Consider the following 25,955-nt stretch of genomic DNA (forward strand, 5'->3'; position numbering starts at 1 on the left):
CAAGTTCAGTTCTTCCATTTTTGGCAACAAAAAGTTTGTTAGCATCGAACGATAGCGATCGCCATTCACTGTAACGTTGCGTCCAACAGCATCTTTGAAAAAATACGGTCCAATGATTCCACCAGCGTACAAACCACACCAAACAGTGCATTTTTCGGGATGCATGGGCAGTTCTTGAACGGCTTCTGGTTGCTCTTCACTCCAAATGCGGCAATTTTGCTTATTTACGTAGCCATTGAACCAGAAATGAGCCTCATCGCTGAACAAAATTTGTCGATAAAAAAGCGGACTTTCCGAATGGACCACCTAAGACGCAGCCGCGGTCAACATTTAAATGAAATTATCTTCAAAAAGTAAATGTCATGTACCAATCTAACGTTTAAAATAAAGAACCGATGAGATTTTGCAAATTTTATGCGTTTTATTGTTTAAAAAAGTTCTCAAGCTCTTAAAAAATCACCCTGTATAATCTTCATCACTTCCGTAAATAGAGCTTGCTTACAATGAATTGTTCTGTGAGAAGAACGACGACCACGAGAGAGAAAATTCTATTCACGGCTTCTGTGCTTCATGAAGACTCTAATGAGGCGTCCAAATAGTTATACTTAGAACATGAGGGATTTACATTAGAGATTTATTTATTTATTGATTGTTTATTATTTATTAATTTTATTTATTTATTTATTTATTTATTTATTTATTTGGGAGTAGAAAAAAGTCCGATAGAGATGAAATTCAACAATCTCTCTCTCCAGCAGGCATAATAGAGGGGATGTTATAGTGAATTCAAAAAACTAGCATTTAGAATATTCCACACTATCCGTGCTTCAAATGATAATCATTGATGTTTGTCTCGTTATATCGTTGAATAAGCAGTGTCTGTATCCGCTTGGTTTCTTCATTTTCGATACCTGATTTGCACATTTTCGGTAAAAAGTCGGAGAATCCTTCGATCCTTCAATACATTTTATTTAATTCTAATATTGACTAAAAGAAGCGATTGTTAGCGATAATTTGTAATACTTACAACAGAAAAGGGGTTCCAATACTACAGAAGAATTTTGCGTCAAATCGTATTCGGAGTTGGCGGCACCTTCTCAGATTTGTTACCTTGTTTTTTTTTTTCGTAAGTTATCTAGTGTGATATGAATCCACCATAAAACCAAGGCATTCTAAACCACACACATATGATAAAGCTTAAAGTCCTTACTAATCTCCAAAAACTCTTGAAAGTCATCCTTACTAGCAGAACCGAGCTCATATTTTCAATTCATTAGCATTTTCCAAAACGTTCAACGAGTTTGAACTTTAAACAATTAGTATAAATAACTGCGTTACTAGATTGCGTTACGAAAAATTCCAAATCCTACAAAAAAGGTTTTGTACTAGTGATTTTTACGAAATCAGTAAAAGTTTCGATTAAAAATACTAGAAAAATTTCCTCCTCTATTGGAAACAATCGATCTTAATTATTTAAAATCGGTTTTGATGAATACTTGTATAGGTGATCATGTTCCCTACCAAGCACTCATAACTACATTGGATGATGGGCACTTATAAGGAAAAAAATTCTGACAAGAGCACTGACTAGTTTGAAACTAAACGTAAAGAAAAGCAACTTTTTCTTGTCCAAACATAGCTTTTTCCAGTGTTGTTTAATCGAATACTAAGTTAAACTAAAAAACTAAATAAAAACATTTTGAGTAATTTTCACAAAAGAAGTCAAATTTTTAAACAAAAATATTGAAAAAAATTTTAGACTCACACAAAAACTGGTTTTCCTTAACACTCCAAATACCAATCCTAAAAAAAAGTTGGAACGGTAACTTCAAGCTGTCATAGCTCAGCTGTTTTTCAACGAATCTCAATAAATTTTACTCCTTCGAATTTTGTGAAGTCCGTAGATTGTTTCAAAACCTTTGTAGCAGACCTTCGACCAAAATTGTGGCTTGATCCTGTGTCCTATTTCTCAACAATCGTTTCCAAAACTTTAGTCTTAAAAATCAACTATAACATACTGTGACATCGCACACATCGTATTATCATTCTAAAACGATGCTAAGTATAAAAAAAATCTTAAATTCACCTAGTAGTGTAATGGTACCTTTCTCATATTATTAATTATCTCCTATGCATTGCAGCCGGGAATAGTCACAACACTACAAATTAAACAATTTTGGAACCTTTTCTGAAATGATTTTACGTTTCGTCTTTGACTCATCTGAGCGTAGCAGTTTATTTTGAACTGCTAGCGCGACATAAAGGGTTAACATAAATCGCTAGGCAAAATTAAAGTTAATGCTAGGAGAGAGCTTGGCTAGTCCGGATACGGGTTTAAACCGGACAGTTTAAATATCTTATAAACAAGAAATTATTCCGATCCATGGATTGACTTTCTTAACACGTGCTTATGTTACTGACAGGCGTCAATTAGCTGGATGACACTAAGTCAATTTAGTTTGGCGTCAATCGTGTTTGCGTAAAAATGTGTGTGTTTTTCACTGAATCTTTTTTTTTTTGAAAATTATTGATTTTTTTGATATTTTTGATTTCTGTACATTGAAATCATGGTCTGGTTAGTGCTTCCAAATGTAAATTTCTTACTCAATTCAGTGATTATTGAGTGCTTTCGATTATGTGGAAAATAAAGTTATTAATGCGTCTCGAAAATGTAAGTGCGGGGCTAAACCAGACGATAAATGTGGTGCTCAACCGGACACATGATTTTCGACTTGAAATTCTCAACGGAGTCTTGAGACATACCTGAATATTGATGTCTTTATTTCCTTTCTACTTCTTATTACATATCAAAACTAGATTTACTATAACTTTAGGTAAAACGTTTATTATATTTAGTGATACAATCAAATAGTCTTGAATAGACTCTAAAGTCAGTTTTAACATCAATTATTTGGTACTGCAGGGTGTAAAGTTTCGAGACAATATCTAGATTCACAGCGAGCAGGTTTTGGTCTCACGAAAGGTTGAAACCAGCAGACAATCCATTCAAAAACGATTTCATTTCTCATTAAGTAATTCTAAGATGTTGTGCCCTACTGTGTTCGTTCATCATTGTTATGTAAAACTTTATAGTCCGGTTTAGCCTGATAGGGAGTTTAGTTTAGCCCCGCGGTACCTAAATATTGGATTTTTTGTTGGTCACGTCATCGTGACTTGGTCCAAAAACTAATTCATGTTCATCTGAAGTCTGAAATTGGGAATGGTAGCTGAAGGTTGAAGCTACATAACGGTATAGATAAATTGGATAAAAACCTTAGCCTTTTTCCAATGTTCAAGAAGTGTCCGTTTTTACCCCATAATCCTGCAGTTTCTAAAATTTTGGATTTTGGGTTGGTCACTTCATCACGACTTTGCTAATATTTTTTCCAAACCACAAATTCGGAATTGTAGCTGAAGTAGTGTAGCCTACAGGTACAGAGGACTTGGGTAAAACCAGACCCTGTCAGCTTGGAGCGAAATCAATCTTCAGTTCATCAACGCCATCGCACGGCAACACATTCAACATATCATGTCAATTGTATGGGTGCGCAGTGCTGCTATTTTGGCGCGAATGACTTTGACATTTCTCTCCCCTTCATCAAAGACATCATATTAACAAGATATCCAGCTCTCACATTTCCCGAACAAATCATTGGCAACAACATTTTTTGCGAGCATGGCGTCCTCAAGCGAGTCCGCATCGAATCTCGTACACAGAAGTAGGGGAGAGAAATGTCAAATTCGTGCGCGCCAAAATAGCAGCACTGCGCACCCATACAATTGACGTGATATGTTGAATGTGTTGCCGTGCGATGGCGTTGATGAACTGAAGATTGATTTCGCTCCAAGCTGACAGGGTCTGCCTTCATCTATGTACACTGAGCTAAATTTTCTTTTTCACATTATATGATATTCTAATGATTTTGCACTATTAGCATTTCCAATAATAGTTACAAGATGTGTTCAACATCATGTCAAATATATGAGATAAGCTTATGAAACATAAAACTCTTTTTAACATTATTTTTACAGGATTTCCATATAACGAATGAAATTCCCAGTCTGAGTCAAATTTATTGGCGCGTCTTATAACCATTATTAGATATCCGCACAACGTACATTGGAACAATTTATGAAGCGCATATTATATTCGCTTCGAATTTATTTAGATAGGTTCATATATACCATATGACTAGTTTAGTATAATAACTAGTAACAACAAGTAACTTTTATAATATTTATTAAACTTTCAATGGAGGTCATACGAATAGTAGATAATTGCAAACTACTACTTTTCTTTGAGGATTCAAGCTTTACTAGTATTCCGTTCGGTAAGGGAGCACCTCATGATATTTGCGAAAGAGAAGTGAGATCCCGAGACTGAAAATAAAAAAATGAATCTTACTAGACAGATAGAGTAATGAAACGTACCGGATATATATTTCATGGTCCGTTAACGCATATCCTTGAACGAAGTTGGATGAGCTGTTTTTTCAGCGATATAAAATTACATTGAGATGCGGAACTTCCTGAAAAAAATGGTCTGGAGCAGTTGACGAATATCGAGGACACAACTATTCCTTCAGCTTCAAGCAGTACGATTCACGACTTTCATCGGATTTCCATATAAATTATATGGGACATTTTTATAACTTTCATTATGATAACGTCCATTTAGATTTGACGTACACATTAAATAAAGATTATAAGTTACTATATAATTTCTATGAATTATATTCGGCATATGATTCATATGACAAATCTAATGAATATAAATTAGATTTTCATTTGAGTGTACGAGATTGGATGCGGACTCGTCTGAGAGCGCCATTCTCGCAAAAAATGATGTTGCCAATGATTTGTTCGGGAAATGTGAGAGCTGGATATCTTATTAATATGATGTCTTTGGTAAAACCCTAATTGTAATGAATGCTTTTTTCCATTTCCTAAAACTGGTCTCCCCTACTTGCAAAACACTTTTTGCTATTACATCGGAGTCTAATGTCTAAACTGACATCTCGAACGAAACAAGTTTCGGCTTGCTAGCCGTACAGGTGGGAGGTAATTTATGAAAAAAAAAACATCCATTAAAACTGGGTTTTTATCCAAGTCATCTTTACCACACAGACAAAATTCCGATTCTAGATATGAGCGAAACGAATCATGATTTGAGGAAAATAGTATATTTTCATGTTATGATAATACACCATGATTAAAAGTTCTCGGATCATGATTCATTTGGACTGATTTCGCTGAAATTTACGCGTGACGCACTTGACGTTCTTGGGTATAATTTCAGGCGTGTTTCTGCTACGATGATAATCTTTGCAATATAAATTCAGGCGTTATGTTTTAAAATATGGAGATTTCAAATATAAATTAAATGGAATGGTGTGATGAACGTATTTTTTACGCTTTTTAACTAATGTCTCAAATGATATACATTTGAAAAGCAAAATAGTAAAAAGCACGACAAATTTCTTTTAATCTGAATCATTAACAATTAAAATTTTATGTTTTTGAAAAACGGTGACGCCTAAAATAACGTGTTTACATGCGTTCATTGTTCCAGTTATGATTTTCTGTTTCCGAATTTAAACACTTAAACGAACACTATGTCGAGTTCTTGCAAATGCCACGGATTGATTTTTCCTTTTATTTTTTTTTTTCAAAACGTCATTTACATCGTCTTATCGAAAATATTTAGGTAAATTAATACAGCTTGTTTTGTTATATCTCTGAAACAAATTAATCAAAGTGGTTGAACAAAAAATTTCTTATTTTCGTTAGTTGATGTTCCAAATTCACAGTCCAACTTATTTTTCGGTTTACGCTAGCTCTTAGAACAACAGTCACATCAAATATATGAGAATACATTCCTATATTTTGAATACCCGCTTTTTGCAATTTAGCAATCCATCACATCCCTTGTAACAGAGGATTCAAAGTGATATCCGGGTAGAAAATTGGAGTTTTGAAAGAAATACATTCCTCAAGTTACGCATTTCCGGACCATGATTAATTTTCATAGGAGAAAACGTATTGCTCATGGTTTCATGAGAGGTTAAGATGATTGGTTTCATGATTTTCTAGTAATGGCAGCAGTAACGTATTTCTTTCTGTGCACGTCATCTCTAAGCGCATTTACAAAGTCAATTTATGAATCGAATTAATTGCAGGTTTATAGAGAATGTATTAACCAATTTAAAGAAATTCAAAAATACTTTTGAAGCACACATTTTTACCTTAATCACCCTTCATGTTCTGAACCGAAAGTGGGATCTGACTAAAACTGAAGAATTCTCATGACATATTAAGACCTTTCAGTTGAATTTAAGATGGTGGTGAATGTGTGTAAATGATATTATTTTCATTTTGTAAAACATAAGGCCTTACACTTAAAACTAAGTTTGTGACAAACGGTTCAGTCATCTCCGCGAAAGTTGAATGACATTATTTGTAACATCCACACATACAAATTTGCTTATCTCGATGAACTGATTTAAATGATATATGACACTCGGGCCTCGGTTTAAAAGTCGATTTCCAAGAAACTGCACAAACAATCTAGTATAACCTTCTGAACACACTGTAAATCCAGAACCGGATTCAAAACACCCTGTAACTCCGGAACCGCATGTCTGATGTGGATGAAATTCAACAGCATCCTACGATTTGAACCGAATTTTGCAAAAATCGGTTCGTTATCAGAAAAGTACGTGACTTCACATACTTTCGGAGTTTGAGACCAATGTTAGCTGAAGTCGGTTCGTTTGACTATCAACTAACTAGGCCTACCGATTGGAATTGTTTTGAGTTCAGTTTTGTATTTTTATTTGCAGTTTTTTGCATCGCCACTCTAAATGACGCAATATTTTTTTATACTCTACTCTAAATTTTATAGAAACATATGAGATTATAAAACCTGTTATTTGAAACTGAGTTTATGAAAATTGGTTCAACCATCTTTGAGAAATCGTAACCGGAAACCAAGGATCGGTATTTCCGATTAAAATCAACTAACAAGATCTGTAAACTACTAGAATTTACTGATCAGTTTTATGGGTTTTGCTTCTTTTTTGCAAGCTCACTTATTATGAAAGCAGCCTTGAAATAGAATTTTTTTCAAAGATCACCCTGTAAATCCTGTAACGGAAGTTTTATTCGAAAAAACCGGTAGTCCAACGACAAAAGGGCCATTTCTCAAAAGTTTTCAATGTAAATCGTAAGCTTGTGATTTAACATTGAAATTTTTGCGAAGAGTAAGGTGTCAAATATAAAATCAATGCGGTGAATCGTGAAAGAAAAAGTAAACAAAAAGAAACTGTCATTTGCAGTTAGGCCCTTTTGTCGTGGGACTGCCGAAATACTAAGGAATGTCTTGTGGTATCCTAAGATCTTCAACTTTAAACTAGGATGGTTAAAATTTGCTGAACTATCTTCAAGGGAAGAGTTAAAATGAACAGAAAGTGACGTTACTGCGAATAATAAATTATTAGCAACAAAATATGTTGTTTTTGGGAAAGATGCCGCTTTGCAGGGTGAAATGCTTTTTGTGAACTAATACAAGTACTAGTACTAGTACTCCGTCATGATGGAAAAAACCGGGTTTTTGTTATTTGTTAACCATTTCCTCACAATGGAGGATCGAAAATTGAGAAGAAGAAAAATTGAAAGTGTCTGCTGTCCTTCTTTGCTACATTTCATGGCTGCTACCAAATTTTCAGGTGACCACAGATTTTGCATTACACTAGCCTTCTTTTTATATTGAGTAACCAATCATCATTTGTTTGAATATTAGATGCATCTTACGTCACGCGTTTCATATTAAAAAGTTGGCATCTCTCTCATAGTTTTTGTGTGGCGTCTCTACCGATTTGTAGGTACAGTTGCCGCTTAATTTCAAATGACGATGAAAAAAAACTTTGCCTGTGATCAAAAAAATATCTTAGACAACTTCTAATTTCTATTTTATTTGACAGGTATCACCTTGTAATATGACCGGTAGTCGGATTTAGGAAAAAATCATAAATTTTCTATGGCACCATAGGACCTTTCATTTGAATATAAGTTTGTGAAAATCGATTCAGCCACCTGTGAGAAATTGAGTTCATTCACATACATACACAGACATTTAGCTATCCCGACGAGCGGATTCGAATGGTATATAACAATTGGCTTTCCGGGCCTCCGTTCGACGGCCGGGTTCCACAGAGTTTGCTCATTCTTTCTATATGAAAAAGGCAAAAGCTAATAATACGAATAAAAAGAATATGTTTACCCAACCTGATATTCTTACTCGTAGAACGTGTTCTATGTTATATTTTTATATATGGAATTTTTTAGGGATGTTACTCGTATTTTCTAGGAATACTGCGAGGGATATTGTGAACAATGCTTATGAACAAAATATCAACTCAAACGTCAAAAGTTTAAGTTTAATCAATTTCAAAAGAAGTTGGGCTATAACAAACCAGTTTGCACCCTCTCGTTCTGCTACTAACACAAAAAGCGATAGTCATTACTGCCGGTTATGCCTAACATCTTTACGCCTAATGACTTTCGACAGCGATAGGCGATAGCAGCTAGAAGCGATGTAACCGAAGCAAAGTCTTGGCATTACATTCCTTTTGTGGAATTTGGTCTTTCTGTTACAACAGATTCCGCAGCCGATTCATAGCGTGCAGAATCATTGCATGGCTAGTACTACGATTCTACTGACACTAAGAATCCTTCCAGGTCGGGGCTCGAACATATGACAACTGCCTTGTAGCTGACGTTAGCTCGAAAACAAAAACTATTTTTGGCAAAACAAAAAGTTTCAAGGGAAAATTATTTTAATTGTGTTCCGGAGGCTAAATGATCTCACTAGCTATTTACTGTTTTTTTCCTAAGTTTCAGAATCTTTTTAAAAGTTGCAAATTTGTACGGAGCATACTATACTCAGAAATGTATTCAATGTTCGGAGAAAAGGGGTCAAAAATTGTATGTATAGGTGTTTCACGAAATTAAGTACTTCCAACATATATTTTCCGTCATTTGCCTTCATCCAACAAAGAAGTCTTTTTGGGGCGTTTATTTGAGCGCATGTCGAAACTTGCTCCTCAATTCATTTACCGTCGGACACTCGTTGATATTTTGTAAACAGCAAAAACACCTGTTCCAGCGATGTTTGACCCAACGCATAGTCTTCGATTTCCAGTGTTCGTTTGGCATTTTCCATCAAGCCGAACATCGTTGACCATTTCAATATTGACGGAGCGATGTGATACGCTAGGGTATCCTGGTGGTCCTCTCTAAAAATTGATATCTGAATTAATGTCTGAATTTGTGGGCGTTGTTTTTTCTATGATAGCTCGAAAACGGAAAACAACCTAGGCTTACCTCAATGTAACATCTCCAAAATTCTGCTCCACATAAGACCTTACTGCATTCTTTCTAAGGATTATTAGTTCATTAGACTCTGAAGTTTTAATTTTCACCGTAAGAAAATATCCTTTAGAAAATTTACTTTTCAAGTGCTGTGTAGATCCAATACATTTGAATTCTCCATTCACCATAATTGCCAACCTAGTGCAAAGCGCTTCACATTCCTCCATGCTGTGCGAAGTGAGGATAATGGATTTGCCTGTTTCTTTTATTCTAAGTATAACGTTCCACAGATGTCGTTTCGATCCCGGATCCATCCCAGTCGTTGGTTCATCTAGATATATCACGTCAGGATTGCCCAACAATGCAAGCGCAGTGCTGAGTTTTCGCTTATTACCACCACTGTATTCTTTGATCCTTTTATCGATGTGTTGCTGAAAGTTGAGATCTTGTGCCCATTGCTCCGAGGATAAAGTTATATCGCCATCGGGTATCCCTCTTATCAATGCAAACATTTTCAAAGTTTCCCGACCAGTTAGGTCATCCAATACTGCGTCATACTGTGGACAATAACCTATATATTGATGAGCCAGATTCATGTGTGTTCTCAGATCAATTCCTTTAACCCATGCCTCACCAAATGATATGCTTTCATCACCTGTCAACATTTTAAAAGTAGAAGTTTTGCCAGCTCCGTTAACACCCAGAAGTCCAAAGCATTCTGTATGCCTAACTGATAAACTAAGTTGATTGACTGCTAGCAATCTCTTGTAATACTTGGTCAATCCTCGCAGAACCAAATTGTGCTTCAATATTTCCCCATGCGACAATGCTGAAACTTGTTCTTTCTCATTGCGAACGTCATCATCTAAAGTATCTTGTCCGAAAGACTTAGAATGGGCACCAAACATAAAGATATTCTCAAACAATCTTAATTCAATTGCAATCAGTGTCGCAAATCCAATGATTCCCACATAAATCAAGAACATAATCTGACGATTCACACCGTGTGATTGCCAAGTGAATATTCTAGTATCGCAACAGTTGGAAAACAGCTCACACATTAGTTGCTCGGTGCAAAACGGAATGGTTTGGCATTGTTGATTACACACAGAACGCGTTGTAGCCAAAACATTCATATTACTCAAGCTTTCGCTCAGCGAAAATAGAGGAAATATCATGAACGCCCATTCTAGAGAACGTGCCACATCAATTAAATTAAATGCGTCAAATTGTAACAGGAATACGGCCGTGAAAAATATAGTTCCGGTAAAAATGTTTAGCATCATCATCTTGACAAATCCTGTCGACGGAATTTCAAACCAGAACGAGAAGATGTACGTTGTTGGCAGGAAAGCCAATCCAAAAGCACCAAGTATTAAAAAAACGCGTCCAAGTTCCTCAACAGTTGTCCAACCTTCTTCTTGAAAGATTGCCAGTGTACCCAAATAGACTAGTGACGTGATCGCAAAGGTGAAGTAATCCCATATGAAAGATACACACCAGAAAATGACGACGTTGACTCCACTGACGAACTGTAGAAGTTTCGCACGCGATGTTCGCTCCTTGATGTAGAACATTATGTACATGGCTGCGATAAATGACATTGCGAAACCGGTGTTGAATGATAATTGGAATCCCAAATTGTTGCCAGCCTGAAGTTGCGTAAACTGTAATATGAGATGTAACGGTTAAATACTGGAAGTTTAAAATTTTATATTTGTACTTACCCTAGTGTTGGGCCTATATGGAAGTGGTTTATTAATTACACGTATTTCGCAATTGTTGCACGTAGATTTCAGTAATGCATTGTACAGAAAATCGATTCCCAGAGGCGCTGTGTGGAATCCCTGAGGATTGAACCAAACGGTACTGTTCGTATCTGTCACAGATGTGGCTACCATAAACTCTCGATTGACACGTCCAATGTTAGCAACTGACTTTACAACAAAATATAATATTTATTATTCGAAAAATTTCATATATACTTACCAAAGACAAAATTTCGTCAATGACGTCGTGATCGATTAATTGTAACCGATGAGATGAACGAAAATTTTCAAAAACCTTCTGATAACCTATTAGTACTTCGTTTTCTGTCTGTGATATGCGTAAAAGAGTCGTCGTTGTTGAGTAATTTTGTATGGATATCGGAAGTGGTGGAAGCTCAGTTATTCCTGGAAACGATCGTACTACAATGACAGTGACAACCACAAAATATACAGGAATGAGAATCTGGACCAGTTGCTGTATCCAACTTCGTTTAGTGGAGATTATTTTCTTCATGAACATGGCCCGAATTTGATTGAAGACTAATTTGGATCCACTCAGTAAGGCATCTCTTTCGACGTTAACTAAAAGAACAATCTTTATTTTTTATGATACCAAATAGTATAGACAGTGCGGTATTATTTTGGCTTCTTATATATAAACGAGCAGAGTCAGTTTCATTTTATCGTACATATATTTCCGTATGCGATGTAATCGAGCGAACACGAAATTATGCATGTAACTTTTTCCCACCTGACAAGCCGAATTGAGCAGATTTCCTTTCAGAAGCGCAATAACTTGTGGATTGCATAGCAATGTAATTTGTTTGCGATAAAGATTCAGCGTTTCAAGTAAAGACGGATAAAAAATATTTGTTCTGTGCTCACATGGAAATCCGGAACTATCAATCATTTAATAATGAAATGACTAAATGCTCAAAAGCTCCTATCTCATGACTTTACGCTGTCTTTGGGGTGCTATCGCCTTCTGCATTAGTAGCAGAATGACAGAGTACGAATTGGTTCGTATCAGGCTAATTTAAAATTGTGAAATTAATTGAAAGTCCCTGAAATAGAACAAGTTGTTCGGCTTGCCGTCGTATTATTAAAGTGTATTCAATACCGTTTTGATGTGGTTTGAAATTCGATCTAATTTATCCAGGCCATTTAGCTAGAGCAGTTAGTAACATCATTTGAACACTTTTATTTTCCGTACCATTATATTCTACTATATTAATTTTATTTAACATTACTACACGGAAAGGCCGAAATCAGCATTTTAGCGAAAAAAATTAGTTGATTTTCTGATTTTAGTTAGTTATTTTTTGAGACAACTAAAAATCTTACTTTTGCTAGTTTAGATTTTTTAATTCTAATTCCCTTAATAATAATAAATTATTTGTTGAAATGGCTATTTTTTTGGGTGAATTCACCAATTAAACGTGCTGTCATTTCTTAGCTAAGGCACACTTCATTTCCATTCAACTAATTGTTTAGTTGAATTAGAGAAATAAAACGTTGTTTTAAACCAACATGAATTGTTTAATTGGCTTCTCCAAATTTCAGCTATATGGCGCTCTGTCACCGAGAAAATGTTAACACCGTAATGACTACTAGCCACTAGATGGCACATTACGACCGAAAAAAATTTAGTCGCGGTTGTCTTTTCTATATTGGCAGGTATAAATACGATTTTGTATTGGAGAAAAAGACAAACGAAACCTTTTTTTTAATTTTTCTCCTCCTCCTTTTTCCGTTGTTTTCTTCATTCGACTTCGCGAAATCTCTCACTGAAAACGTTGAGCACTCGGAAAACAAAAACCGAATACAAGAAGCACACCTGACGGCGTAGCCCGGCAGGTTGAAAGATACAAAAAACATCATTTGACACACGGAACGACCGAAATTAGCTCTGCGCCTAATTTGTATTACTGTTTTTGAATTAGTTGAATTTAACAACAAAATTTTCAAAATAGCTATAAAATTAGTTAAAATTGAGAATTTACTTTGCTGAAAAAACTCTTATATTTAGAGAATGTGTTTAGTTGGCGAATATTCTGGACACAAACCAGCAATATTTCAATCCAACACGAAATTCTCATTGACAACTAATTTCGTTATTAAAATCAGAAAATTTTTTTCTCTTTATCTATCACTGTCATTACTGAAGGACAGCACAAAGAAAACAAAAATGAAATTGGTTTTATCAACAAGTTTATTAGCCAAAAACTTATGAGAAGTGTCAAAGCAAAACAATCCATTAAAAAGCAAAAAGGGACAGTCTTGTTGAAACTGCTTGCAAATTGTTTAGATGTTTTTCGCATGTGTTACGATATAGTCATATATAAATTTCTAAACCGATATGTAAAAATGACGTAAACTGTTAGTGGAAAGTGTATTTATTCAGAATTTGTGCACATTTGAAGCGATTGTGGGTAATAATGTTTTTACGCGGAACAGTGAAGTGAGTTTCGAATGTTTCACTCTAATTTTACACGTCAAATGATGTTTTTTGTATCTTTCAACCTACCGGGCGACGCCGTCCGGTGTACTACTTGTATTCGGTTTTTGTTTTCCGAGTGCTCAAAGTTTTCAGTGAGAGAGTCGATTTCGCGAAGTCGAATGAAGAAAACAGCGATTTAGAAGTAAAATTTTCAAAAAGAAGTTTATGTTTCGCTTATGTCTTTTTCTCCAATACAACATCGTATTTAAGCCTGCCAATATAGAAAAGATAACCGCGACTGAAATTTTTTTCGGTAGTAGTGTGCCATCTAGTGGCTAGTAGTGATTACGGTGTTAACGTTTTTTCGGTGACAGAGCGCTATATAGCTGCAAATTGCAGAAACCAATTCAACCATTTATGTTGGTTGAAAACAACGTTTTATTTCTCTAATTCAACTAAGAAATTAGTTGAATGGATTTGAAGTGTGTCTTAGCTATGAAATGACAGCACGTTTAATTGGTGAATTCAACTAAAAAAATAGCCATTTCAACAAATATTTTGTTATTATTAAGGGAACTAGAACTAGAAAATCTAAAGTAGCAAAAGTAAGATTTTTTTAGTTGTCTCAAAAAATAACTAACTGAAATCAGAAAATCAACTAATTTTTTCGCCAAAATGCTGATTTTCGGTCTTTCCGTGCATATACAATTAGAGTGCAACATTCGAAACTCACTTCACTGTTCCGCGTAAAAACATTATTACGCACAATCGCTTCAAATGCGCACCAATTCTGAATAAATACACTTTCCACTAAGAGTTTACGTCATTTTTACAAATCGAGTTTGAAATTTATATATGGATATATCGTAACACATGCGAAAAACATACAAGTTTCAAAAACACCTTTTGACAAGTGCTGTGCTAGGAACCACTACTACCACGGAGATGATGACCAAAAATTATCATCGAAATTCATCGGTTTATTTGCTCTTGTGAAAACCACAGTAAATTTTCTTCACCCTCAAGGGGAAACTTGCAAGATTGAACACCATCAAAAACATATTTTCCTGTTTTGGCACAATGAAAACAAAAATTTTTGGGAGGGTTTAGCTTCAGGCCACTATCCCAAAAGTGTGTTGAAATTGTATAAGCTATGGCTATGAGCATGCTGGAGAAGAAAGTAGAGTTCATCAAATTACCCTGAACAATAGAAACCTATTGTGCAATGATTTAGTAGAAACACAGAAAAAAACAACAACTTGAATCTGGGGTAATATTGGTAATAATAATATTAGAGAACGTTTAACTCCGAATTTCGCTAAGTACAAAAATAATAACCATCCATTTTGTTTATCATGACGAAAATACTGATCAAATCCGGCTAAGGTTATCAAGAATTTCTAATACGAGAGGCAAAACACTTAGTTGTTTGGTGATGCCTATCTCTTGCCAATAGAAGTCTCATTAAAACATATTTTTTCCATATGGATTTGACTCTAGTTTGGGCTCAATATTAGTTTTCTTTGTTCAGATTGATTCGGGTAGTTCAGTAATTCGCATATTCGTTAGCATTCCTCATCCGAAAGTATCAGCAAAAATATCTCCAGAACCGAAAGTGTCAGTCATGTGATCTTCAAACTTGATTCACAGCGTAATAGTAGCTCCCAAACAAGCCTAATTTTGTTGAAATTGGTTTAGTAATCTCCGAAAAAATTGAGCGGACAGATAAAACGTGAAAAGGAACACGTCCATTCACACACTGATATTCACCGATCTCGATGAGCGTTGTAGTTCAGAAAAATTTACGCGCAAGAACATGTACACGGGCAAAATTCCGATTCTTGAAATGAGCAAAACGAGTCATGATTTGGGGAAAATAATATATTTTCATGTTATGATAATACACCATGATTAAAATTTCTCCTATCATGATCCATTCGGACTGATTTCGATGAAATTTAAACGTAACGCACTTGAAGTTGTTCGGTATAACTTCAGGCGTGTTTCTGCTACGATGGTAATTTTTGCAACATAAATTCAGGCGTTATGCTAGCTTTTTGCAACGATTGTCATTTTTGCAATATAAATTCAGTGAAGGCACGACGAACTTCTCTAAAAATAAAAATGTTCTGTTTTTGAGAAACGACGACGCAAGAGATAACGTTTTAACTAGCGTTCATTACTTCAGTTTTGATTTTGTGTTTCAGAATTTAAACACTTAAACGAACTGCACGAAAAACACGAGTGAATCAAACCTCTTAAAAAGAAACTCTATGTCGAATTCTTGCAAAAAAAGTCGTCTTGTTCATAATATTTAGGTGCATCAATACAGTTTGTGTTATTATATCTATGAAACAAATTAATCAAAGTGGTTGAACAAAATATTTTACTGATTTTCGTTAGATGGTGTTCCAAATTCACAATCGAATTGAACGCTAGCTCTCGGAATACCATTCTAGCAACAACGATCACATCAAATATGTAAGAATACATTCGAACAAAATGTAACATTGATGTTTGTCAAATGAAAAGCGTGGCCGTGCTTAGTCTCTTATGATGTCAATTTTCGGTTCATTATCTTTATTTTTATGTGATGTTTAATTCTCTATCAGCCGGTGGGTAAAACAACACGATTTTTAAATAACATGCTTCAGGATATTCAGGATTCAAGTAAACATTTTCAGTAGGTCTTGCTTTTCAATGTCTGCTTTTAGCTTTACCATTAATCTATTATTCTATCACATCACTTGAGGCAGATGGTTCAAAGTGATATCCGGGTAGAAAATTAGAGTTACGAGCTTTGAAAGAAATGCATTCTTCAAGTAACGCATTTTCGAACCATGATTAATTTTCATGGGAGAAGAGTTATTACTCATGATTTCATGATAAGTTAAAATGATTGGTTTCATGATTTTCCAATCATAACAGCAGTAACGGATTTCTTTCCGTGTAATATTGTGTGATTAAAAAATTACATGACATGAAATTCAATTAAACAAAAAAAAATACTGAGATAGCGACAGTGGTTCAAATCACGAACCAAGAAGCGTTGGATCACAAAATATATCCGGTTATCGATTGAGTCACAGAAGCACACATATCCTTGGCTGATAAATGGTGCATATGAATTCATACAGTCGCACTTGCTAGCCGTCGGAACCAGTAAAATTCATTCGAGTCCGATATTAAGTATTATTACAAATGAAATTTTTCGTCATTTGACAAATTAGGTCTTTATGAATTGCATCGTATAAAGGACTAGGTCACCTGTAAAATTTATTTTTTTTTTGTGTGCGCGAAAAGCTAGTAGAAAATGGTTATGGGTTAATGGGCTTATGATAATCACCATTTGAAATTCGCAAAGTGATAATTGAAAAAGCTTGGGCATTTTTATTAGGTATACATTAAGGGGGGGTAGGGTCTAAACGATGAAAAAATTCATCATTTTTGCGATTTTTTTTAGAATTATCGTTTAACAAAATAAATTCAAACGTTTTGCATGATAAAAAGCATCATTTTGTTATTTTTTCGTGAAAAATATTGAGAAAGACCTCGGGTGAAGAGGTATTTTTGATAACGCTTCTTAAAAATCATGATTTGCGGTGTCCACTGTATCTCAGCGCAGATTAATTAGAAGTGAACAAATCAAAGCAGCATAGTTGGAGTAGAAGTTTTTATAGACCCCAACGTTTCTGTTTATTTTTTTTTTTTCATTTTTGGTGGTTGTCTAAAGTGAAAACTATGATTTCTCATGAAAAAATTCGCCATTTTGTAGCTGTTAAACCTTCCCAATATAACAAACAACGAAAATAAAAACGTTGGGGTCTGGTTTTTTATATGTAGAAAGTGTGAGCAAAACTTGAAAAAAATTGGTGCAGTTGTTTTTGAATGACGATGGACACGGACTTTCAACACATGCTTTCGAGAAAATTGCGTCCAAAGTTTTCTGTCTATAAAATCAATGGAAACAATTTATTACTCCAGGGAGCCCGTAGGGTCTAACATTTCCAAAAGATCATATTTTTTTTCCTTTTATTTGTTATAATGAAACATTTCAAGAAAGTTTTGTCAAGTTTTCAAGTCAATCGAAACAGAAATCTTGGGCCTGTGTGCCGAGCTCTTACTTCTTTGCAGTATGGGATAAGCAAAGAAAAAGGCCCATAACTTGCTAAGTTTGGTTCCGATAGGCTTAAAAATTTCACAGAATATTCTTGAAATGTTTTACTATAAGAAAATACAAAGAAAATAATAAATGTTTTTTTAAGTGTTAGACCCTACCCGCCCCTTAAATGCATGATTGATTGGTGTTCTAATGGGATAAATCAAATATAAAAAGGTTTTGAAAGTAATACACGCACCATGCATAAACAGTATTTACTCACGTCTAACCGTCGACGAGTTGTTTAAAATTTCATTCGATTCCCCATTTTCGGTTAAAGGTTTTTGGGTTAAAGCATGAGAATCGCTTCCAACTCTGTAAAACAACGTCGATTAGTAAATTATTTTTCGATGATTGCATTAAGTAATAAGCTGAATTATTCAGTATAGTTCTGTATGATATAATTATATACGTACTTAAGAAATACTTCTTCCATCGTTGTCAAAGATATGCCATAATTTCTAATGTTCAATCCTTCCGTATTTTCTTCCAAATCTTTCAACATATGTTGAAAATGTTCCGTGTATTCTTCATTTAAAATAAAAGAAAGCTCCGTCCCAATATCTGTATCCACGTCGATGTCTGGAATATATTTTCTTAGGAACACTTTCAAGTCTTCAGCGCAACAGTTTTCTCCTTTCACACAAATCAATCTGTACCCAACGCCAAATCTTTTCTTCAGAAAGAACGATGACCCTGCAGCTTTCAGCTCACCATCTGCCATAATTGCAATTCTGTCTCCGAGGATGTCCGCTTCATCCATAAAATGTGTGGTAAGCAATATTGTACGGCCTTTCTTTTCCTTGATCAATAAGTCCCACAAAGCTCTACGAGCGGCTGGGTCCATCCCTGACGTTGGCTCGTCACAGAGTACTACTTTTGACCCCCCACAAAGAGCAATACCGACCGACAGTTTTCTTTTCATTCCTCCCGATAAAGTATGTGACTGCATATTGGTTTTGTCGGTAAGGTCCAGTACTTTTACGAAATGTTCGACTTCACACTTGATGTTCTTTTTTGGAACGCCCTTCAGTCTAGCGAAAAATTCAATATGTTCCGCGACGGTCAACTCATCGAACAAAATGTTATGCTGAGGACACAATCCCATTGAGCTTCGTACGGCGTCCATCTCCGTAGTGATATCGTACCCGTTAATTATGGCAGTACCCGAGGTAGGTGAAATCATACCCGTTAACATGGACATAGTTGTTGTTTTTCCTGCTCCGTTGTGACCCAATAAAACAGTTATCTGGCCTTCAAACATGCTCATACTAAGCCCATTCACAGCAGTCTTGGTTTTGTTAAACACTTTTCGAAGGTGACGTATTTGTATTCCTGCCCTTCTATCTGAAGGATCAGATTCCACGTTTTCGTTACTTGTGTCCTTCATGTTTGTATCTAAAGCATGTGATAATTTCGATTTTTTAGACCAGAATTTTTTGGTGAAAAGGAAATACCAACGCTGCCCTACACCGAACTCGCCCGGAAATACCCTTTCTATGTATAACGCGATTTGCAAATAGATGAATGCATCCACCAAGAGCATTACAAGCGTGTGACCTACGGTGAAGTTATCGTCTACAGTTACCGTTTCGAAAAGGTTTGACCATTGAAGCCCGTTAGAGGTACCTTCATGTCTCATCATCAGCATGAAACCGAACGACATTGCTGAGTTGGAAAATATACAAAGTGTCAGTTTTACAGCCAGTGACAATTTGCTGTAGTTTAAAAAGGCAATGTTATACGGTACGATCATGATGAACCAAATTAATCCGGAAATTCCTGCGGCAAGATTTGCTGTGAAAAAAATTTCAATATAGAAAAACTTTACAGCCCAAAATCAAACTGTCTTACCTTTTGAAAATATCGTACTCATCATGAAACAATAACATATTGTCGTTATACTGAAGACTAGCAAATACATCCAAATTACGGTCCAGTGCGCGTATTCGAAAATGGCTAACTCACTGTTGGTTGTCAGATCGACGCATAGCAAAATTATAATCAGTGAAATCGACACTGTGAGCAGCAGGATACATTTGACAAACCACGCTGACCAATGCAACCAGCTGGATAATCCCATGATCTTCATTGTTTCCTTAAGTTGTCGTTCTTTCTCCACCGTAATGTATTTTACGATGTTGATAGCGGAATAAAAGAAGGCGATAACGATTATTAGAGGTAACAGATTCTCTAAACCTGTTAATAGCGGATCACTGTAGTACGGTGGATATGGATATCTCTGCGGACAACCAGAAACGATCGCTGAAATAAGCCAATCGAACAAAAATTTGAAAACTTACCTGAAGGAAAACAGGTCGAATCTCTAAAGTTGGATCATGCTCCGATATGATCGCACGATCGACTGCGCTCTGGACTGCGATGAAGGACTCGTTGAAATAGTTGGCCGGGTACCCAGCATCGGCTCTATCATTGTTTCTGGCTCCAGCCATTTGAAATTGTGGGAACATCAGTTCAGTATACCAGTTTGCCCAAAAAGCGGTGAAGTCGTCTTGAAATGTACGCATCTCCGATGGAAATCGTAACGCGTAGGTAACTTTCTCGGGAAGTGTTATTATTGATCGATAATTGTCGGGAAATTCAATTCCCACTAACGTATTGTTACTACGTAGAAAATTTTCCATCTCAAGAGCATTTGTGAACGGTAGAATGCTCAAAGGTTCTCGTATTTGCAAGGCAGCTTTTGCAACAACTCTGTCAACTAACACTGACTGAGGAGAATATGCGAACATATAATTTATAGGTGGATTGATCTCGGGATTGGCATCGGGACTAAATTTATAGGAAAATAGATGTCACCTAAAAATCAAGTAAATTTATTTAATGAATCTTACAGCATATGCTCAATAGTATCCGTTGGCAACGAGTCCCAGATAGTTGAGTTACTGAATACCTCAGGATCAACCAGTCCTCGAACTAGAATCAGCACGGCACAACAAATCGCCGGTATAATAATTTCAAATAATGTTTGCACATAGTGTCGCTTTTGTATAATCCAATTCTTCCACAGTAGAAGAAGAAATTTATTCCAGCTTGAAGTTCCCATGGGTGCAGGCGTTCCTAAAGTACAACAGACTTTTGGTGATTGATTTGATACTTCCTTGAAACTGACTTGACCGAATCAAATCAAGTGCAAAGATTACTTCTTGATAACGATAATCAAATTGTTTTTATGACTACTACTGCTTCAAAGAAGTACTAGATATAATGAAACCTCGTTACAATTCTAATGGAATATGTGAATTTCACACAAATCGATTAGATACTAAAACTTACCACCGTCACTGAAAAATCTGTTCAACTATGGTTAGCAAGTGTCGTGAAAACGGTATATTCTTTATCATAGGAATTAAAAGATAACACCTACTTTATTCAATGAGATCGATGACCCTCTCACTTGATGCCAAACTCGCACATCTACTGACTTTGAATGGATTTGCGCTTGTCATTATAAAGGTAAAATAAGCAATTAGAGTTTTCCGTATCGGTCGAAACGATAACTAAGATTAATCAATCATTGATTAACATCAAATTATAGGTTGCTTAAAATTTCATCAAAATTCTTTTCTCAATTCACAATTGACGGGGTGACTCATTAAATTGATTACAAAAATAAAATATTCTAGATATTCACAACTATCAGCAGAGATATCGATATTCGTATGTGAGTAGTGTTTTCCCAGATCACAAAATTGCAACATCGTAATTGTTGCTTCATGCATTGGTTGTTTCAACAAATATGTTAATAATTTAACTATTAGAGGTATAAATTAGTTCGTTGTGTTTTTACACGGAAAGAAATCCGTTACTGATGTCATGATTATAAAATCATTAAGTCAATAATTTTTTTTCTCATGAAACCATGAGCAAAAAGTCTTCTCTCATGAAAATTAATCATGGTCCGAAAATGCGTTACTTGAGGAATGTATTTCTGTCAAAGCTCGTAACTCCAATTTTCTACCCGTATATCACTTTAAACCCTCTGCCTCAAATGATGTGACAGATTGCTTAATAGATTAAGGCAAAAAGCAGACATCGAAAAGCAAGAAGTACTGAAAATGTTTACATAAAGATAATGAACCGAAAATGTACATTATTAGAGACTAAACACGTTACATTTTGTATGAATATATCTGAATGTATTCTAACATATTTGATGTGACTGTTGTTAGAATAATATTCTGAGAGCTAGCGTAAACAGAAAAATAAATTCGACTATGAATTTGAAACCATCTAACGAAAAAAAGAAAAAAGCTAAATCATTTCGCGATATTTGCAAGAATTGGACATAGAGTTTGTTTTTAAGAGGGTTGATTCACTCGTGTTTTTTCATGCAGCTCATTAAGTGATTAAATTCTGAAACAAAAAATCAAAACTGAAGCAATGAACGCAAGTGAACACGTTATTTTAGGCGTCGTCGTTTTCCAAAAACATAATGTTTCAATTGTTAATAATTCTGATTAGAAGAAATTTGAGACATTATTTGAAATCGCCCAAAAAATTCGTTCATCACACCATTCCATTTAATTTATATTTAATATTTTCATATTTTAAAACATAACGCATGGATTTATGTTACAAATATTACCATCGTAGCAGAAACACGCCTGAAGTTATACCCATCAACGTCAAATGCGTTACGCTTAAATTTCAGCGAAATCAGTCCAAATGGATCATGATTCGAGAAGTTTTAATCATGGTGTATTATCATAACATGAAAATATACTCTTTTCCCCAAATCATGACTCGTTTTGCTCATTTCTAGAATCGGAATTTTGCCCGTGTAACTTTACTGACAAAAATTATCTACAAATTTAATATTTAAAGAATTGTCCATCGCAAACCATTACCTTTTCCCTTCTTTATTTTAATTCACGAATCGAAAACAGAAAAGTTCTTGACATTACATTCCTTTTGTAGAATTTGGCATTTCTGTTTCAACAGACTTCGCAACCGATTCATAGCGTGTAGGATCATTGCATGGCTAGTACTACGATCCTACTGACACTAAGAATCTTTACAGGTTGGGGTTCGAAAATACGACCAAGCCAAAGGTAAGACCTACGCCCTATGCATTGAACCGCCAACACAGGCTCACGAATCGAATTATTATTTATTCACAAATCGATCCATCTTTTATTTTTTTGACTTTATAATTGGAGAAGTGCTGGTCAACCAGGCCTAGCTGTAAATAGTAATCGAAAGGACAAATGTCTGGACTATTTGGCGGGTGGGGTAAGACATTTGAACGTTTTAAGTACGTTTTATCGGCTGTGCGACATGTGGGCGAACATTGTCATGTTGCAAAATTACTTTATCGATTCTATCGGGGTATTGTGGTCGGTTTTTCTTGAAATGGTGGCTTGTCTCAAACGCATCAATTGTCGTTGCAGTAGCTCATAACACACCACAATCAGCTGGTTTCATCATATACAGAGCAGAACCTTCAGGCCAGTAATATTCTGAACAACCATCGATTATAATGCATGGATTATCCTTACGTTGCCCGACGTTTTGTATTATTGCAATGGACCCACTATTCATCACTAGTAATAGGTTGATGCAGATATGTTTACGTTCACCACTCATCAGTGCAAAGCAGTCCAAATTTCCGGATCAGGGTCATTTCGCCGAAAAGGTTATTTTGCCGAATGACATTTCGCCGAATGGGTCACTTCGCCGAATGCCATTTCGCCGAAAGCCATTTCGCCGAATCCTGACATCGTCCTCAAATCGTAATTAGAAATGATTTAAATTAAAGACAAACGAAAGATGATAACTTTAACGCCAGTTTAGTTGACCTACCATTGTACTTATTGAATAATGATTGATTGTTGTACTCTTGAATAAAGATTGATTCATGAACCGCAGAAAGTAGTTCCCAAGAAAACTTGTTGACTATTAGTTACTAAGCATCAAAGCAATTGCAAAGGTGTATCTACCAGGTATATGTATGTGGTATTTTCCGTTTATTAAGTGAAAATGAAATAATATCTAATGCTGCTACGCCACATCTACCGCTCGTTCGGACCTAACTAAAGCAAAGAAACCTAGGTTTGAGCAGATCGGGCAAACGAGGCGGTTACAGGTTTGTATGCAAGAGGCCGCCGCTTCCGACGGCGGCCGACTAAGCTAGCGTCGGCTCGGCGGCTTTGTGCCGCTGAGCCATTTTAGGATCGGTTATGTGGCTGCGCCACATCAGTTATACAGGAAACATAACATGCAGGAGATATGACCCTTTCGGCGAAATTACCCTTTCGGCGAAACGACTTTCGGCGAAATGACCTATTCGGCGAAATGGCATTCGGCGAAACGACTTTCGGCGAAATGGCTTTCGGCGATATGATCCGCTCCCCAAATTGCCACAAGCTGTACATCCAGCAGTCCGGAACTTGTTTTGTCCAAGACGTCAGTTTAGACACTAGGCTTCGTGTGTAATAGCAAAGTGTTTTGCAATTAGCATTAATTTTACGTCTATTTAACGGTTCAAATTGAACTGCCGAGTTTTGCTTTAAGCTGTTCAATTTGAACTGCTATGCACTGATGAGTCAAAGACGAAACATAAACATATGCAAAATGGTTTTGTGCGCCTAGCATGAATTTAGGGGTCAAAAATAAACTTTTTCCCCTTCAAAATCATCGAACAATTTTTTAATATCTCAGAAATTCGATTTTTTCTGAGATTTGGCATCAAAACAAAATTTTCGATTTTTGATTCGAGATCAAAAATTTTCAAACTTTGACCGCCGGGCGGTACTCCTTACCAATATCCGATTTAGCTTAAATTTTGCATAGAAACTTTTGAGCACTATCGCCTAACGAAATTAGAGATGACCCTACCACAAAAATATGCCAACAACGCAAATGCATTAATGTTCAGTAGTCAATAAAGTCAACCATTTGTCCTTGAAATTACCTTCAGAGGATCATAAATCAATCTGAAAAAGTAAATCAAGAGACTAGTCTTTCTTAACTCAACACGGGAAACTGAATTTATCTGTTCTTTTAAACAGGAAATATTTCAGTTGTTCGTTTTTATGTCAACGAAACGGGCGTGATCACTATCATCTTTATTCATTTTATATCAATTGCAACACGATATTTAGAGAATTACTCGTTTCGATGAAATGACTCTTTCGACGAAATCACCCGTTCGGTGAAATAACCTTTTCGGTGAAATCACCCTTTCGGTGAAACAGCTTCCGGCGAAATTACCCTGACTCGTTTCGAATATAACCATTCCGACGAAATCACTATTTTCAGCCAAATAATAAATTCGGTGAAATGATTTTCGATAAAATTACCCTTTCGGGAAAATGGGTTCCGACGAAACAATTTCCCGTTGGAGGACGCCAATATTCGTATTCTTTGTGTTTTCACCACTGTTGAATATTCATTTGACTCAGAGTATTTAGTACACTTTCTTTAGAACTATGATTCCAACTTGATCGCAGCAGGCTATGATGTAATATAACAGCACGCTCATAATTCCCCCAACCGGCCTTGAGAACGGACGAATAAAACAATAAACATTAGTGGTCCTTCGAACCGAATCTGTCCTGGTGAGTTTTGCAGAGCAAAGCATTAAGGAGTCAATACCATTAGGGTACTTACTCATAAAAGAGTCTGGTATGAATCGACTCTTATGCAATAGAACAGAACAGAACAGAGCTAACACGTGGGTTAGTAAATCCGATAGACATTAGAAAGCACTAAGATTACCAACACATGGGTTGGTGAATAGAAAATAATACAAGTAATTTAAGCAAAGCAAAGCAATACTAGTAATTTAAGAGAGAAAGATAACACATGGTCTTATCCTGCATTAAAAATGGACTTTGGGGTCGAAAAAGCAAATGAAAAGAAAAAAAAATCATCGAAAAAAGTTACGAAAAATAGGTTGTTATGGCTACCGATACTTGGTATAAACGTTACTATGACATCCTCTAAAACAGCAATTGCAAACTTTAAACTAAGAAGTCTTTATTTTATCAGATGAAAATGAGTGAAGAGTCAAACAGTTTGCAAATAGAAAACGAGCAACCGGTATACATTCTACAATCGGAACAAGGAAAAATGACAAGCAACGAAATCATGCGACAGTAAGAATTAACCATATTGTGGATACGATGATGATGTATATTCGATGAGAACAAGGCGAGAAATACTGCCAGATGCCTATAAAAGTTTCGAT

General features: G+C 35.7%; 1 protein-coding gene across 2 annotated transcripts; it reads right to left on the reverse strand.

The window, feature by feature from the left end:
- Positions 1-8,965: 8,965 nt before the first annotated feature.
- LOC131433739 (phospholipid-transporting ATPase ABCA3-like) lies at positions 8,966-21,172 on the reverse strand. 2 transcript variants are annotated; one of them, XM_058600322.1, is made up of 10 exons: positions 21,038-21,172; positions 20,596-20,821; positions 20,044-20,533; positions 19,595-19,982; positions 18,157-19,537; positions 17,964-18,055; positions 11,362-11,723; positions 11,100-11,309; positions 9,385-11,039; positions 8,966-9,296 (listed from the first exon to the last, which is right to left on the reverse strand). In XM_058600322.1, exons 2-10 carry the CDS (start codon positions 20,805-20,807, stop codon positions 9,110-9,112), a joined length of 4,977 nt encoding a protein of 1,658 aa, XP_058456305.1. In that variant the 5' UTR covers positions 20,808-20,821; positions 21,038-21,172; the 3' UTR covers positions 8,966-9,109. The 2 variants fall into 2 exon arrangements, with proteins under 2 accessions (XP_058456305.1, XP_058456304.1); XM_058600321.1 differs by lacking the exon at positions 21,038-21,172 and having other exon boundaries at positions 20,596-21,020.
- Between the last annotated feature and the right edge of the window lie 4,783 nt (positions 21,173-25,955).

Source organism: Malaya genurostris, chromosome 3, assembly GCF_030247185.1.
Source record: "Malaya genurostris strain Urasoe2022 chromosome 3, Malgen_1.1, whole genome shotgun sequence".
Taxonomy (NCBI): Eukaryota; Metazoa; Arthropoda; class Insecta; order Diptera; family Culicidae; genus Malaya; species Malaya genurostris.